Source organism: Garra rufa, chromosome 1, assembly GCF_049309525.1.
Source record: "Garra rufa chromosome 1, GarRuf1.0, whole genome shotgun sequence".
In the NCBI taxonomy this organism is placed as follows: Eukaryota; Metazoa; Chordata; class Actinopteri; order Cypriniformes; family Cyprinidae; genus Garra; species Garra rufa.
The window spans coordinates 48378828-48394802 of record NC_133361.1 but is presented as its reverse complement, the minus strand read 5'-3'; the positions used below and the strand labels follow the sequence as shown (position 1 = coordinate 48394802).

The window sequence follows — 15975 nt, the reverse complement described above, 5'->3', positions numbered from 1 at the left end:
TTATGCACTTTATATTCTGGTGCCATATAGAAATGTCATGGGATAAAATGTCTTTTTTAAATCCTGGAAAAGTTTGTATGGCAGAACCTATGTGAAATGTGCGATTCTTTAGATCAAATGTGTTTTGAAAATGAAAATAGGGTTTTGAATATGGGTTTTTTGCCGCTTTGAACAGTGCAAATTCAAAGACTACTTCCTTAACAGCCATGCACCCCATCCATCCCAGAATATTCATACATTCAAAGTTTCTTATTTTTTTACCATTGAGATTAACATTTCTTTTTTACATGCATTAGATGTGAATGGTTTGATCTATCAAAGAACGTTTATTAACGTTTCATCAGCTGTATTTTTTTACAGTTTAATAATGGCAAAGATACATTTTCAGCATCATTACTCGGTCTTAGTCTTCAGTGTCACATGATCCTTCAGAAATCTTTCTAATATGCTGATTTGCTGTTTGATAAATATCTATTATTATAAATGTTCAACATTTCATGAATATAAGTTCAGAAAAACATTATTTATTTGAAAAAACTTTTCTAACATTGTAAATAGTACATGCTAGTGCTACAGTACAGGAAGATTGAGTCTGAGCATCAGCAAATAGTTCTTTAGGCTGCCCTTGATTTGTGTTATTCAATGAACAGAAGAATAACAATTACAATAGTAATAGTAAAAACAATTAACAAACAAAAAGTGCATTCACACTAGCGCCTGGTGACTAATAGCTCACACCGGATTCCAGATAAATCCTGTCTTAAGATGTATTTGTATTAAGGTTGTACTAGAGGTGACACAATGTTATTTTAAGTCATTGTTATGTTATATTAAATCATTAATAGCCATTATTAGTATGACAAATATAACTGCTGTAGCTCATCCATCTTTATACACACACTGAGATTGTGTCATGAAGTTCATTCATGGGCCATTCTACAGAATTGGTCGAAAGTGCTGTCCCACAACCAAAATTTAAAAAGCATTTAAGTCCTCAAATCTTAGATGTTTACTAAGATTCATCTATTCTATTGAAACACAATAATATTTAAAATATTAGTAAGCTTCATATATTTAAAATCATCATATATTGGAAACTTTCAGTTGGGAGGTGGCTGTTTAAAACCCTATCCCCTACATTTCAACTTGTATTTTTTTCATTGTTTTTTTTAAAGTATCTTTTTGATTCTTTTAAAAAGTGAAGTTAAAAAATATTCATTTTGTTTTTTTTGTAAATTATGAAACTTCATGTAAAAAAATGTTCATGTCACTACCGAAACAGTGTATGTTTTAAGTCCATTGGCTGAGACTGATTTTAACTACACCCCTACATTTATGATCAGAAAATAATTGTCACTCCCTCTCATAGCTACATGGTGAGTAGATGGGCCCCATCATTTTGAGGTAAATGTGTAAACGCTTTTTTGGGAGTTATTCCATAACATTTAGTTTTTATATGCGTACCACTGTGCAGAACTGTGCTAGCTAACCATGTGCTGATTTGCATCTTTGAGCTAGGTACAAAAGTATCTAAAATTGTCACTGAAACGGTCACTACCGAAACATTTGGTCATCATGGTTTCAATACAACAAATCTCATAATTTACACCTGAAATATTATTAAAAATGTAATTGTTATTGACTTGCCTTTGAAAAAATGTTAATAAAATAGCAAAAATATGTATTTACAATATAGATGTGAGCAAAATTTTAATAGGCCAATATAGCTCTTCTAATTAAACTATTACTGTGTTTCTGTAGTGACAAATTGGGGGAGAGGACAAATATTCCAAAACGTTCTGAAAATACAATATGAGAATAACTGCACAATTACTAGATATGTGTACCTTGGATATTATACAATTTGCATACATACTAATATTTTGGGAAAAAGACATTTTTTTTTAAAGATGCTTCCAACTCTGTGGTTCACACCATGCATTACCTTCCCAGCACCATTTCCTATGCCGAGAGCGCCCCCATTCCGTAGTGATGGATCTGATCACGCGCACCAAAGACGCTGTGCGAGAGCTGGACAACCTGCAGTACAGGAAGATGAAGAAGATCCTGTTTCAGGAAACTCACAACGGCCCCACACAGGAAGGAGGAGAGGAGGAAGAGGTACATCCAGAGGCTTGTCAACCTTTGTCTTTGATCAGTCTGTCTAGTTCAGCCCAGTTTCTGCACTTTTGTTATTTTATTCGATACTACAGAAAACAGGAAAAGATCATGACATCTTATTTGTTTATGTGTGTTTGTGTGTGTGTGTGTGTGTGTGTGTGTGTGTGTGTGTGTAGGAAGCAGAGCAGTACCTCTTGCAGACGGGTACAGTGAACAGTATGGAGAGCTCTCAGTCTGTGCCCTCCATGTCCATTAGCGCCAGCTCCCAGAGTTCCTCTGTCAACAGCCTGGCCGATGGCTCAGACGACAGCGCTGAGATGGCCATGATGCAGGAGGGAGAACAAACAGTCACGTCTAACAGCTCCATCATTCACCGCCCCTCTGTATGTGATCAAGGCCGGACTGCACACAATCTTCTGAAACACTCTTTTCCTCAACTAATTCAATTTTGTCCATCCGTCTATCAGGCCCGTGATAATATTTACGACGACCCATATCAGCCAGAGATGGAGTCTCCACAGCAGCCGTCATCGGCCGCTCGGAGGAGGGTGCACAGAAACCGAGACCATTTCGCCACTATCCGCACAGCCTCTCTTGTAAGCTCCTGACTGGCCTGCAACTCAGAATCCATGCTTTTTCTCTATATCGAAAGTTAAGATAAGCAACCTTCTATTTCTCTCTTTCTTTCTTTTCAGGTGACTCGTCAGATTCAGGAGCATGAACAGGGCTCAGCTCTGAGAGAGCAGATGTCTGGATACAAGCGCATGAGGAGGCAGCACCAAAAACAACTGCTGGCTCTGGAGAACAAACTCAAGTCTGAGATGGATGAACATCAGCTCAGACTGGACAAAGAGCTGGAGACCCAGAGAAACAACTTTGGCGGTGAAGCCGACAAGCTGAGTAAGAAACATCAGGCCATCCTGGAAAAAGAGGTAAGAAATTATAACAAAAAAAGATACTGTTTCACGATCCCTTGTTCTGTTATGTGCAAGAATGTCATATGCTAAGCAATATGAAATATCATATGCTAAGCAAGGCTGCATTTATTTGATTCAAAAGCTACAGCAAAAACAGAAATATTGTAAATATTAAAATTAGTGGGGTTTTGTATTTAATATCTTTTAAAATATGTTTTCTTCCTTGATGGAAAAGCTATGCTTGCAGTCACTTTTCCAGTCTTCAGTGTCACTTGATCCCTTTAGAAATCATTCTAATATCCTGATTTGGTGTTCAAGTGACATTACTTATTTTTTTCTCATTTTTGTGGACATTGATACACTTTTTATTATTAGTATTATTCTTTTATTAATAGAAACGGCATTTTTATAGCATTATTAATGTTTTTACAATCGCTTTTCATCAAGTTAATGCATCGTTGTTGAATAAAAGTATTAATTTTACCAGACCTATAATTAATTTTGCCAAACTATTCTACAGAATTGTTGCGAACTGCTGTCCCACAACCAAAAAACTATGAAATTTAATTATTAATTTCATTGTTTACTAAGATCCTTCTATTATCTATTGAAACCCACAATAATATTTTAAATATCAGTAAGCTTAATATACATAAAACCATCATTTATTTGATGATTGGGAGGTGTCCGTCCCAAACCCTAACCCCTAAATTTTAACTTATGAAAATATTTAAATAATTTTAGCATTTTACTTTATTGTTGTTTTTAAAAATAGCTTGTTGATTAAGTTCAAAAAATGTGTTTATTTCATATTTTCTTTGAAAAGTATGAAACTTAAAAAATTAAAGTTAAAAAAATGTAATTTTCATGTCACTACTGAAAAAGTGTATGTTTTAGTCTGTTGGCTGAGACTGATTTTAACTACACCCCCATATTTATGATCAGGCAATATTTAGGTCACTCTCTCTCATAGCTACATGGTGAGGAGATGGGCCCTATCATTTTAAGGTAAATGTGCTCAAAAGTCTGAAAATCTGTGTGTCACTTTAAGGAATGTCAGTACCAAACACACCATTAAGCACACTTTTTTGGGAGTTTTTCACATTTAGTTTAGTGCGAGTACAACAGTTTAGAACTGTGCTAGCTAGCCATGTGCTAACTAGCATCTTTGATCTAGGTTTAAAAGTCGAAAATTGTCACTACTGAAACATTTAGTGAAGTTTTGGTAGTGACAGCGTTGTTTTGTTTTTTTGGGGGGGTGGGGGGGGGGTGATGTTCCATAAAATTTAGTTTGTATGTGCTAGACCAAAACATCATCATTGTTTCAGTAGTGACAAAAGGGAACACATAATCCTTTATTTTGGGGAAATAAGCTTAATTTTAGTACAAATCTTTAGTTTTTACGTATGTTTTAGTGTGCTGTGGTTGCTACCTAAACATTACTGCCACTACCTAAAATCTGTTGTCTACATGGGATATTTTGTCAAAAATATAAACTAAATTATCATCTAAGATGTTATGATACGTAAAACATAAAATTTGTGGGGGGAAAAAATAAATATTTTTTTCCCAAGATGTTTCCAATTTTGACTTGCAACCAGTTCTGTAGAATGGCCCATATATTTTGTTTATACATATTTATCTGGTGTGGTCCTAGATTAAAGCTGCACAGACGGAAGAGAAAAAATTTCAACAGCACATATTGAACCAGCAGAAGAAAGAACTCAACAGCCTGCTTGATTCCCAGAAACGCCAGTACAGGCAACGCAAGGAGCAGCTCAAGGAGGTACGCTGTCGAAGACCCAACTCTAATTATGGCTTCTTGACTATGAATTCAGAGTAACCATACTTGATGTAGCATTAAATTATAAAATAGTCTGTTTATGTCTAGGGTGACCACACATGCCATTTCTCCCAGACACATCCGGCCAGGATTTCTATATTGCCTAAAATATCCAGGTTTTGGCTTTGTTTATATGTTTTCATACTTGCTGAAGGTAATGATCAAGAAGTAGTTTGACCAACACCATACAGGCGTTGTACATAATCAACCAACGTGGGAGGATGTACAGAGAATGGTCAAAATGATGCAAATGCGCATACATTTTAAGTGTGTTCGACTTGAAGTCATACACTGATCAGTCAATCAAAGCCAAAACCTGGATATTTTAGACAACATGGAAATCCTGAGCAAAAATGACCCCATTTACAGTCAAACTGTTAGTGACAATATTTACACAACTATCTATACTTTGTTGGCCAGTTACCAAGCAATGCTTATTTTTGTTCAGTCTGTGGTGTAAAAAGGCTGCCTTAGCAATTAAAAGAACACTTAATCCAAACATGGTCAGGTCAAAATGTCTAAATGATTTGCTAATTTTTACTGGTAGTCCAATGTATGAAGAATTTTTGGGTATAATATGTCACAGTTTATTTAATTTTGCTATCCTCACCTACGTAAATGAAGTATAGTGTCCTGCACCCACTAGAAAAATGACGACATCTGGTGTCTGTATGTCTTGACTTGCACCGTATTCTGCAACATCTTTTCTTATTCTAAACTGGCTTTTGTCACCCCGAAATCCTTCCCCATGGCAACAGGAGCTGAGTGAAAACCAGTCCACGCCAAAGCGAGAGAAGCAGGAATGGTTGGTAAGGCAGAAAGAGTGTCTGCAGCAGATCCAGGCTGAAGAAGAGGCTTCGCTATTGCGACGACAGAGGCAGTATTACGAGCTGCAGTGCCGACAGTATAAGAGGAAGATGCTGCTCGCGAGACACAATCTGGAGCAGGACCTCCTCAGAGAGGTTAGACCCGTTTATGAGTGCTTTTTTGCTTTCTGCCTCACTTTTTGTCTGCTAATCTCTTGCTGTGTCTTTATTTGTCCCTGTAGGATTTGAATAAACGTCAGACTCAGAAGGATCTAGAGTGCGCTATGTTGTTGAGACATCACGAGTCCACTCAGGAGCTGGAGTTCCGGCAACTGGCACTGGTCCAACGCACTCGGGCCGACCTGATCCGAACGCAGCACCAGAGTGAACTGGCCAACCAGATGGAGTATAATAAGCGACGTGAGCAGGAACTCCGTCAGAAACACGCTGTGGAGGTCCGCCAGCAGCCCAAGAGCTTAAAGGTGAGGTGCACAGCAGGGTTGGACAAAATGTTTAATTTTTTTCCATTCAGTTTATCACTACGAATTTGAATGTTTTGGGTCTAAAACTGATTAGATCATTATTTCTGTTTAGTTTTAATTCTGCTTCATTTAAATGCATTCCATTGCATCCTGTTTGTTATATAAAATCAGACTGAATTGGAATTTAAAAGGCATTCAGATTTTAGTGCTATATAATTCCAGTTGTTTAAGAAAGGGTGATATACCAAAGAGGACTTTTGTTAAACCTAACCATGGCCCTACACCTAATAGAACATTCCAGTGATAAAAATACACACCAGATGAATAGGAAACATTTGTTCTCTTAAATGCTTATTGTTCACTTGTGTTTCTTGCACTTCATTCTTTCAGACAAAAGAGCTCCAGATCAAACGTCAGTTCCAAGACACCTGTAAGATTCAAACACGGCAATACAAAGCCTTGCGCAACCACCTGCTGGAGACTACGCCCAAATCAGAGCATAAAACCGTATTGAAAAGACTCAAAGAGGAGCAAACACGTAAACTGGCCATCTTGGCCGAGCAGTACGACCATTCCATCAAAGACATGCTGTCCACACAGGCTGTGAGTAAGGCAAGGAGAGACCATCTTTAATGTTTTGTTTTCCTTTATAGTGGTGCACAATTACAGAATAATGCCTGTATGCAAACACATATATGGGTTAATGTCACAGAAACCAGTCAAGAACATTTTTCCCATTCCTATTATTCTCAATGGCTTATTGTAGTACTATTTATTTATTTATTTTTTAAACCTGCACAGCATAACGGCAGTAATTAAGTGGTTTTGATAATGTATAGTGTATCTTTTTCATATTGGGCTGGGCGATATGACCAAAAAAAATCTCACAATAAGATTTTACATATTAGTGACTCTTGACCACAAAACCAGTCATAAGTGGCACTGGTATATTTGTGGCAATAGCCAACAATACATTGTATGGGTCAAATTATCAATTTTTCTTTTATGCTAAAAATCATCAGGATATTAAGTAAAGATCATGTTCCATGAAGGTATTTTGTAAACTTCCTACCAAATTAATCAAAACGTAATTTTTGGTTAGTATCATGCATCGCTAAGAACTTCATTTGGGCAACTTTAAAAGGAGTATTCTCAATATTTTGATTATTTTGCACCCTCAGATTACAGATTTTTAAAAAGTCGTATCTCAGCCAAATATTGTCCTATCCTATCCTAACAAACCATATGTCAATTCAGATGACGTATAAATCTCAATTTCAAAATAATTGGTCCTTATGACTGGTTTTGTGGTCCAGGGTCACATACTTATAATTATCATGATACATTTCTAATCTTTATTTTATATTTTAATTTTTTTCATTTTAAAGGCAGATTTTTGTATTTTTGGTCTCAGAAATGCACATTTGACAGTAGCTTTTTTGATTCTAGGTATTTGTATGAAAAACAGTAGTTTAAAATCATATAATATAAATGCACAAATGCTATAGCTTAATCACAAAAACATTATGTTCCGTTACTCGATTAATAATTTAATACATGTCTACATTAATGATGTATTACAAATTCATATGAATGTATCCCACATTTCTGCCACCATACCATGGTCCAGTTAGTGTTACTACAGTAAATCATGGTAAATAATGGCAATTTGTAGATGGAAAATCCTTTTGACCGTATGGTCGCACACAGTGTTTCTGCTGTTTGTCAGCGCTGTTTCTTCTGGCTTTAAAGTAGTTTAGATCACATTCATTTGTGTGATTCGCACTGGATCTCAAAGCACTGTTTAGTGGTCACTTGACTGAGACTTATCAGCGAGTTAACGCATAGCTCACGCTGTGCTGCCATTTGAACTTTAAGCAAATGAGTAGCATTCTGCTTTTGGCACAAACATTCTATCAAACATTTATCAAACTCAAGGGAAATTGTATCTTTATAAGTATCGTTATCATTTTATCGCCCAGCCCTAGTTTCATATAATTTCATATTTTTTGCATCACAATAAAACAACCTATAATGTGTTTAATTTTCTTTTAAAAGAGCACAAAATTAAGTAAATAAATTTATTTCTTTGTGTTTGAGATGGAAAATTTTCTTGACTGGTTTCATGAGGTTTTTCCATTTAAAAATCTCTTTTTTGGCTGCTTCTCTACTGATTGCCTGCCTCTTTGTTTACCCAACAGTTGCGATTGGATGAGACTCAGGAGGATGAGTACAGAGCGCTGCGCATGCAGCTGCAGCAGGAATTGGAGCTGCTGAACGCTTATCAGAGCAAAATCAAAATGCACACAGACACGCAACACGAGAGAGAGGTCAAAGACCTGGAGCAGAGGGTGTCTATACGGAGAGCTCTCCTTGAGCAAAGGGTAAGAATTGCTTTGATGTCCTGATTATGATGGCTCTGTTCCTAAATTTAATGAGCTGCCTTAAAGTGTTTGCTAATTCTTAAAGGGTTAGAAAATTCGATAGTCAATAATTACTCACCTTCATGTTGTTCCAAACCCGTAAACCATTCATTCATCATCAGAACACATCAGATGTTTTAGATGAAATCCGAGAGCTTTCTGCCACTGCATAGACAGCAATGTAACTGACATGTTCAAGGGTAATTGTTAAAATAGTCCATGTGATATCAGTGGTTCAACTTTAATGTCATAAATCTACAAGAATTCCTTTGGTGCACAAAGAAAGCAAAAAAATGACTTTATTCAACAATTTCTTTTTTTCCGTGTCAGTCTTCAATGCATGTTCACAAGAGTATCACAACGCATACGTGTGGTGCTGCTGGCGCAGGAGCCGGCATTCTGATGCAGAGGCCGGATGCACTGCACTATGTTTACAAGCAGAAGACAATGCACGCTGTACATAAAACAGTCTAAACCTGTCTGAAGATTTCGACAGAAAGGATGACTTGCAATTTTTGGCCAGCCTTACTTGTATAAACCAGAATATACAGACGATGAACTAAGAGAGATGGATTTTTCTTCATCAGAATGTGTCAGTAGTACCACATGCATGCCTTATGGTACTCTTGTAAATACACGTCAAAGACTGACCCAAAAACGATAATTCTGTCATTTACTCAGTGTGTTTTTCCCAACCCCTATTCAGTTCTTTGTTCTGCTGAAAAAAGATTATGATATTTTGAGGAGTATTGGTAACCAAACCATTTCTGGTCCCAACTGACCTCCCATAGCATTCTTTTTATATTATGTTAAACAGAAGAAAAAGTTTGGAACTACTTGAGGGTGAGTAAATGTTGACAGAATTGTCTTTTTGGGGTGAACTGACCCTTTACTATTTAAAGTGGTGTTCAAAATTTGGAATCTTTTTTTTTTCTTTTTCACCAATGAATTTTTTTTTCTTCTCAGCAATGATGCATTACATTGATCAAAAGAGACATTACATTTTCTAACATTACAAGAATTCTGCAAATGGATCACAGTTTACACGATATTAAGTTTTTAACAATATTAATAATATAAATGTTTCTTAAACACCAACTCAGAATATTACAATAATTTCTTGAAAATCTTGAAAATGTTTATTTATGACCCTGGACCACAAAACCAGTCATAAGGGTCAATTTTTGAATACATTTTTCTGAAGAAATAAGCTTTCCATTGGTGTACGGTTTGTTAGGATAGGACAGTGTTTGACCGAGATACAACTATTTGAAAATCTGTAATCTAAGGTAGTCTAATCTAATCATCTAAAGTAGTTAAATGAAGTTATTAGCTATGCATATTACTAATTTATTTATTTTTTTAATAAATTTACAGTAGGAAATTTACAAAATATCTTCTTGGAGGATGATCTTTACATAATATCCTAATGATTTTTGCCATGGAAAAAAAAGATAATTTTGACACTGTGTATTGGCTATTGCAACAAATATACCCGTGCTAATTAAGATTGTTTTTGTGGTTCAGGGTCACATGTTATCTTAATATCTTAATGCCTTATAGTTCCATTTAGCAGATTAGAGGTGGAATTAGAAATAGTGCAATGCACATAAGAAACTCAACTTAGTCAACTTCAATAAGATGACACTGTAGTACTCTGATAATCATCAAAACACATCCCACTTTTCTAATTATTTTTCTTTCAATTACCCTTTTGCCTCTTTTCAGATCGAGGAGGAAATGTTGTCTCTACAGAATGAGCGCTCTGAGCGGATCCGAGCTCTGCTTGAGCACCAAGCTCGAGAAATTGAGTCTTTTGATTCAGAAAGCATGCGCCTAGGCTTTAGTAACATGGCTTTGAGCGGCATCCCTGCTGAGGCTTACAATCAGGGTTACCCTAACCCTCCCTCATCCGGACCTGGGGGCTGGCCGTCTCGTCCCGTGCCCCGCTCAGGCAGCCAGTGGAGCCACGGAGTCCAAAACTCGGCGGCGCCACCCTCTTGGCGCAGTCAAAACAGTACAGCTGGGTTCAGCCAAGGGGAGCAAATCTCCATCCGAGAGAGGGATCGAGAGAGGGATTTAGATGGCATGGGCGCCCGTGGCTTTCCAAGCTCTCGCTCCTCCGCCTCGTCAGCATCGTCTTCGTCCTCACACCATCACCTCCGCTACATACCGCAGCAGTACCATCACCAGAGCACGCCACACCTGTACCGCGAAAGCCGAGAGAGGGAGTGGGGAGGAGGAGGCAGTGGAGGAGGAGGTCACCACTCATCTTCATCCTCCTCTCATGGCCACTCGCATCACATTTCTTCCCACGCCTCTTCCCAGTCTCTTGCTCTCCTCCCTCCACCACCTCCTCCTCCGCCCATCTCACTTTCCTCATCTTCTCCTCCATCCTCCTCCTCCTCTTCTTCCTCTCAGAGTGGCTACGGAGGAAGGGGCGAGAGCTTGGCTGTGAGGGGCCCCAGCCTGATGGCTTTGAGAAACAGTCCTGGGCCTCTTCGGAGAACCGCCTCTGGCGGTGGTGCCGGCGGATCGGGCGCAGATGGAGGTTTGAGCCGAAGTACGTCGGTGACGTCACACATCTCCAACGGATCCCACCTATCTTACTCGTAGAGGGTCAGGCAGGAAGTTCAGATGGTGCAGTTGAGCGTTTTGGGGGAGAAAGGCCTTCATGTATCTTGGGAGGCAGAGTGAAGAAACAGTATTTAGATGGGCACACCTTTACTTACAAGATGATAGATCTCAGGGTTTTGGGATTCGGGAGGGCTCAGGGTTTAGATCAGGAATAGGAAAGACAAGAAATGTACTGTAACAGGAGCAGATGCTGTTGAGTGTGTGGGAGGGAAGAGATGAAAATAACATAAGTGGTGCCAATACTGTAGATTGGGCTCATCCTCAGCCGGTTCTTTTTTTAAACCGTCAGACAGAACCATTGAATTCTGCTCTTTCATGTCCAGGTTTTTTTTTTTTGCACATCTAAAGGTTTAAGATTTGAACATTTAAAAGGTTTTTCTAAGATATTATTTAAGCTTAATCCTGGATCATACTAAGCTGAATTCGTTTAGTGCAATTTATTTTGAAGACTAGTTTTATTCCTTTTAATGGAGTAGTTTGCCAAAAATGAGTAATCTGTCATTTATCTCACTCTCATGTTTTTACAAGCCCTACATACTGCTGTTTTTTAATAGAACACAAAAAGAGAATTTTCAAGCAGCACTTTTCTATGCAGCTTCAAGTTCTGTCAAGATCCAAAATGGACTAAAAAGCACCACAGAAGAACCATAAAATTAGTTGGCTTTTGTGCTATATTCAGAGATTTCTCAATTTGTCCCACCTGTTTGTCAGAACTGACTAAAATCACGGTCTGAAAATTAATTAGAATTAGTACATTCATGCATTAATCTTATTACAGAACCAGACGTAATGTGCTTTGTCCTTTTTGGAGCTGAGAACCTACAGTTGAGGTCAAAAGTTTACATACACCTTGCAGAATCTGCAAAATGTTAATTTGACCTTCCTTCAGAAAAATCCTTCAGCTCCCACCAGTTTTTTGGTTTTCCAGCATCCTTTGCATATTTGAACCCTTTCCAGCAATGATTTCCATCTTTGTACACTGATGACAACTGAGGGACTCGTATGCAACTATTACAGAAGGTTCAAACGCTCACTGATACTTCAGAAGGAGAAACCATGCATTAAGAGCCAGGGAAATGTGTACAATTTGTTTATTTTGCCTAAATATCATATTTTATTTTGTATTTAGTCCCTTCAGAAGCTACAGATGTTGTTTCCCAGAAGACGAAAAAGTTAAATTTACCCTGAACTTCAAATTCCAAAAGTTTTCACCCCCGGCTCTTAATGCATTGTTTCTCCTTCTGAAGCCTCAGTGAGTGTTTGCACCTTCTGTAATAGTTGTCCTCAGTGTGAAAAGATGGGTCTCAAAAATCATACAATCATTGTTGGAATTGGAAAGGGTTCAAATACAAAACAATTCTGAAAAACCAAAGAATTTGTGGGACCTGAAGGATTTTTCTGAAGAACAGCTGGCAGCTGATCACTAAAAAAAAACACAGTATTAAGAATCATTTGTTAACTTTTGAACAGGGTATTTTTTATAAGTTCAACTATTTTCTCTAGTGGACTTTGTATATATCTTTTATGTGAAATATTCAGGTCAGTACTAAATAAAAAATAACATGCATTTTGTATGATCCTCTTATTTTGGTCAAATAATGAACATTTTGCAGATTCTGCAAGATGTATGTAAATTTTTGACCTGAACTGTACGTTATGGAAAAGAGCTGCATTTGTCATAATTTACTGCATGTCATTCCAACCCTCTGACTATTTTTTATTCTGTGGAACATAGAAGATATTTTGAGAAATTCCTCTGTACATAGGAAGTCGGTGGTAAGCATTAGTCTTTAAAAAAAATTCTGTTGTGTTCCACTGAAGAAAGCAAGTTTGTAGGTCTGAAATGACAAAATTTCCATTTTAAGTGAACAATCTCTGAGCTGTTTCTCTTTTGTGTTTCGCAGATGAAATGACTGCATACAGGTTTGAAATGACACGAGAGCGAGTGAATAATGGCAGAATTATTCATTGACTGTCTGATGAGTGTCACTTGAGTTTGAGCCGGAGGATCTGAGCCAGAGGATGATGAGTCCTACTAACGTCAGTTTTACTGCTAACGGGAGCAGAGCGAGCGAGTCGGATGCAATAGAAGGTGCTGTAGCATGTTTCAGGGAGACGAGGCTAAACTGAGGAACTAAAAGGGTGATTCAAACTGATTTTTTGTGTGTGTGTGTAATTATGTAGATAGCACTAAAACAATACTAAAAGAACGTCTATCAGTGGTTTTTAAACTGTACATTTGTATTTGAGTCAGAGACAGGAGGCAGTTTGTTGTTTTTAAATTCTTTTTGTATTCTGTATTCTTTTGTTTATTTTTTTTTAAACAATGCCACATGTCATACTGCCATCTAGAGGCTCAGCTGACCTAAAGCAACTCCGCCCACTGTCCTTATAAGGGCAAGCTGCCATTTAAGTTGCAGTCGGTTTGAACTGGGCTGTCTGTTTTTGAACAAATTCCTTTTAAGAAGAGATTGAACCTGGCTGGGTGAATAAGCCATTTCCCTGACTGTGTAAATATGATGTACATGTCCAAAAGAAAGTCGAGTTACGAGTTTCCGTGCATGAGACTGATGTACAGAGACCATTTGTATACAAACATACACGACAGACGTTTATATATGACTTTGAGTATATATGTGTATAATACATCACCTGTCAGAAGTCTAATAGGGAGTTTCCTGTTCATGACTTTTGATCTATATTGTACTTATACAACATGTGTATATACAAGCACTAACTCTTATATAATAGGGTAATAATAATTTTGCTATGTGGAAAGTCAGACGGAGAAAAAAATAATAGATGCTGTCATTATTATTACACCTACTACTGCCGCTGTAATATTTGTGTTGTACACTAATTTTCTTTTTACAATTTTTACTTTTTTTTTTTTATTTTTTATCAATGCTTACCACTAGGTGGGAAATGTTGGCAGTGTCACAGTAAGAATTTTAACTCTACATTTTAGAAAAAACAAAAAAAGGACTACCTATCCCAGCATTCCTTGTTACATCTCAGGGTAGGAGTCTTATTGTGCAGTGCATTGTCAGGAGAGTAGTATCTTAGAGCCAGTATTAAACTTGTACAGAACATTTTAAGAGATTTTAGCTGTATAGAACATTTCTAGACGACTGTAAAGTGTCTCAAACACCCCCCTTCGATCCAGCAGGTTTTTTCCCCCATTTCCTCCATTTTGTTTTCTGGAATGCATTACTTTTTTTATTTTGTAAAAGGCATCACAAGCTGTTTACATCAACCTAAAATCTCCAGCGCACCCGTGGTGAAGGATGAAGCTCGATTTTTGCCATGTTATGTTTTTCCCCCTTCGGGAAAAGCGAAATCTTTTGTGCTCCCACACTGCCAGCTCTCTTTAGACACCAGCGTTCACTCGGACTCTCCCTTCGCTCTCCCGAACCGAGGAGACGTGCAGTACCTCACTTCCCTGTGCCTGGCCGATCACTTCTTACTCCGTTTTTCAATGTTCGCTTCATTCCCAAACACGTTTTTTTCTTCCCGTCGCCGCATTCCCTTATGTTCTTCCTCACTAACATGTATGGACAGAAGAGGAGAATAAAAAAAATCCTCGGCCCGTCTGTAGCTCTGGGCTACCATGTAATGTGTTTACAGCAACACATGCTGGATTCTTGTTAGTGTATCCTCTTGAGGGGGTGTTTCAGTATCTGGTGGTAGGAAACTTAAGGTAAATGTATGAAATTGCTGTCATCATTCTGCAGTGTTTCAAGTATTGGAACTGCTGTTGCCTGGAAGAGAGAAAGAGTGTGTGTAGCCTGTGCCGAAATGTATTGCGAGAGCTTGGTTGTTCAGGGAGCTCAGAAAAACAGGCCAAATTACGTTCAGGTGAAATGACTACAGGAGAACTCTTTAACACATGGGCTATAGAACATGTACAGAAAATGATTAACAAGTCATTAAAAAGGATTCAAACAATGACCCTTCCTGTGTCTTTATCTGTGTGTCTGGACTAATGCACAGTTTGTTTTTTCCAGCATCTCTAGACGGTTTTCTGAATGGTCAGAGTGTGCATCTGCCACCGCCATCACAGTAATGCTGAAGGTAGAGAAAAGACAGTTTCCATAGAGACGGAGGCCAGACTAAATGGGAATTACTGGTTGCTTACAAAAAAGCACATGTTGGTTCTGTAGGGCTATTTTTAGTCTGGTTACAAAATGATTGTTTATTTATGGGATGTTTGGCAGTTACATTCTGTACTTTCTTCTGCAGTGATGTTTTAAAGGGCATCGCAGTTGCATTTTCGTCTAAAAGGAGCAGATTTTTTAAAAAAGGGCGAGATAATTCTCAGGCTGGAATGTCAATGTGTGGCTTAAAAGACTGGAGATGTTCCTAACGCTGTTAGAATTTGTGACTTTTATATCATTTTATGTTAACACTTTACAATAAGGTGCCATTTGTTTATTATTCTTTGTTAATGTTAGTTAATAAAAATACAGTTGTTCATTGTTTGCTCATGTTCACGATGCCATAGAAGAACCTTTTTTGTCTAAATGATTCCATAAAGAACCTTTAACATCTGAAGAACCTTTCTGCTTCACAAAAGGTTCTTTGTGGTGAAAGAAGGTTCTTCAGATTATTAAAATGTAAGAAAGAGATGGTTCTTCAAAGAACCTTTGACTAAATAATTCTTTGTGGAACCAAAAATAGTTCTTCTATGGCATCGCTGTGAAGAACCTTTTAAAGCACCTTTATTTTTGAGTGTAATGTTAAACA

The 15975-nt window shown here is 37.7% G+C and overlaps 1 protein-coding gene across 2 annotated transcripts in view; it reads left to right on the top strand.

Moving 5' to 3' along the window:
• taok2a (TAO kinase 2a) overlaps positions 1 to 15180 on the top strand; it is a 45610-nt gene extending 30430 nt beyond the window's left edge. The window contains exons 11-21 of one of the 2 annotated variants that reach the window (XM_073842148.1): positions 1954 to 2121; positions 2298 to 2504; positions 2589 to 2717; positions 2817 to 3053; positions 4696 to 4824; positions 5640 to 5843; positions 5930 to 6169; positions 6560 to 6772; positions 8371 to 8553; positions 10321 to 11155; positions 13134 to 15180. In XM_073842148.1, coding sequence (XP_073698249.1) covers positions 1954 to 2121; positions 2298 to 2504; positions 2589 to 2717; positions 2817 to 3053; positions 4696 to 4824; positions 5640 to 5843; positions 5930 to 6169; positions 6560 to 6772; positions 8371 to 8553; positions 10321 to 11155; positions 13134 to 13201 — 2613 coding nt within the window. In that variant the 3' untranslated portion in view covers positions 13202 to 15180. Of the gene's footprint in view, positions 1 to 1953; positions 2122 to 2297; positions 2505 to 2588; positions 2718 to 2816; positions 3054 to 4695; positions 4825 to 5639; positions 5844 to 5929; positions 6170 to 6559; positions 6782 to 8370; positions 8554 to 10320; positions 11156 to 13133 lie in introns of both variants that reach the window. The other variant, XM_073842140.1, reaches the window with a different exon arrangement.
• The last annotated feature ends 795 nt before the right edge of the window (positions 15181 to 15975 follow it).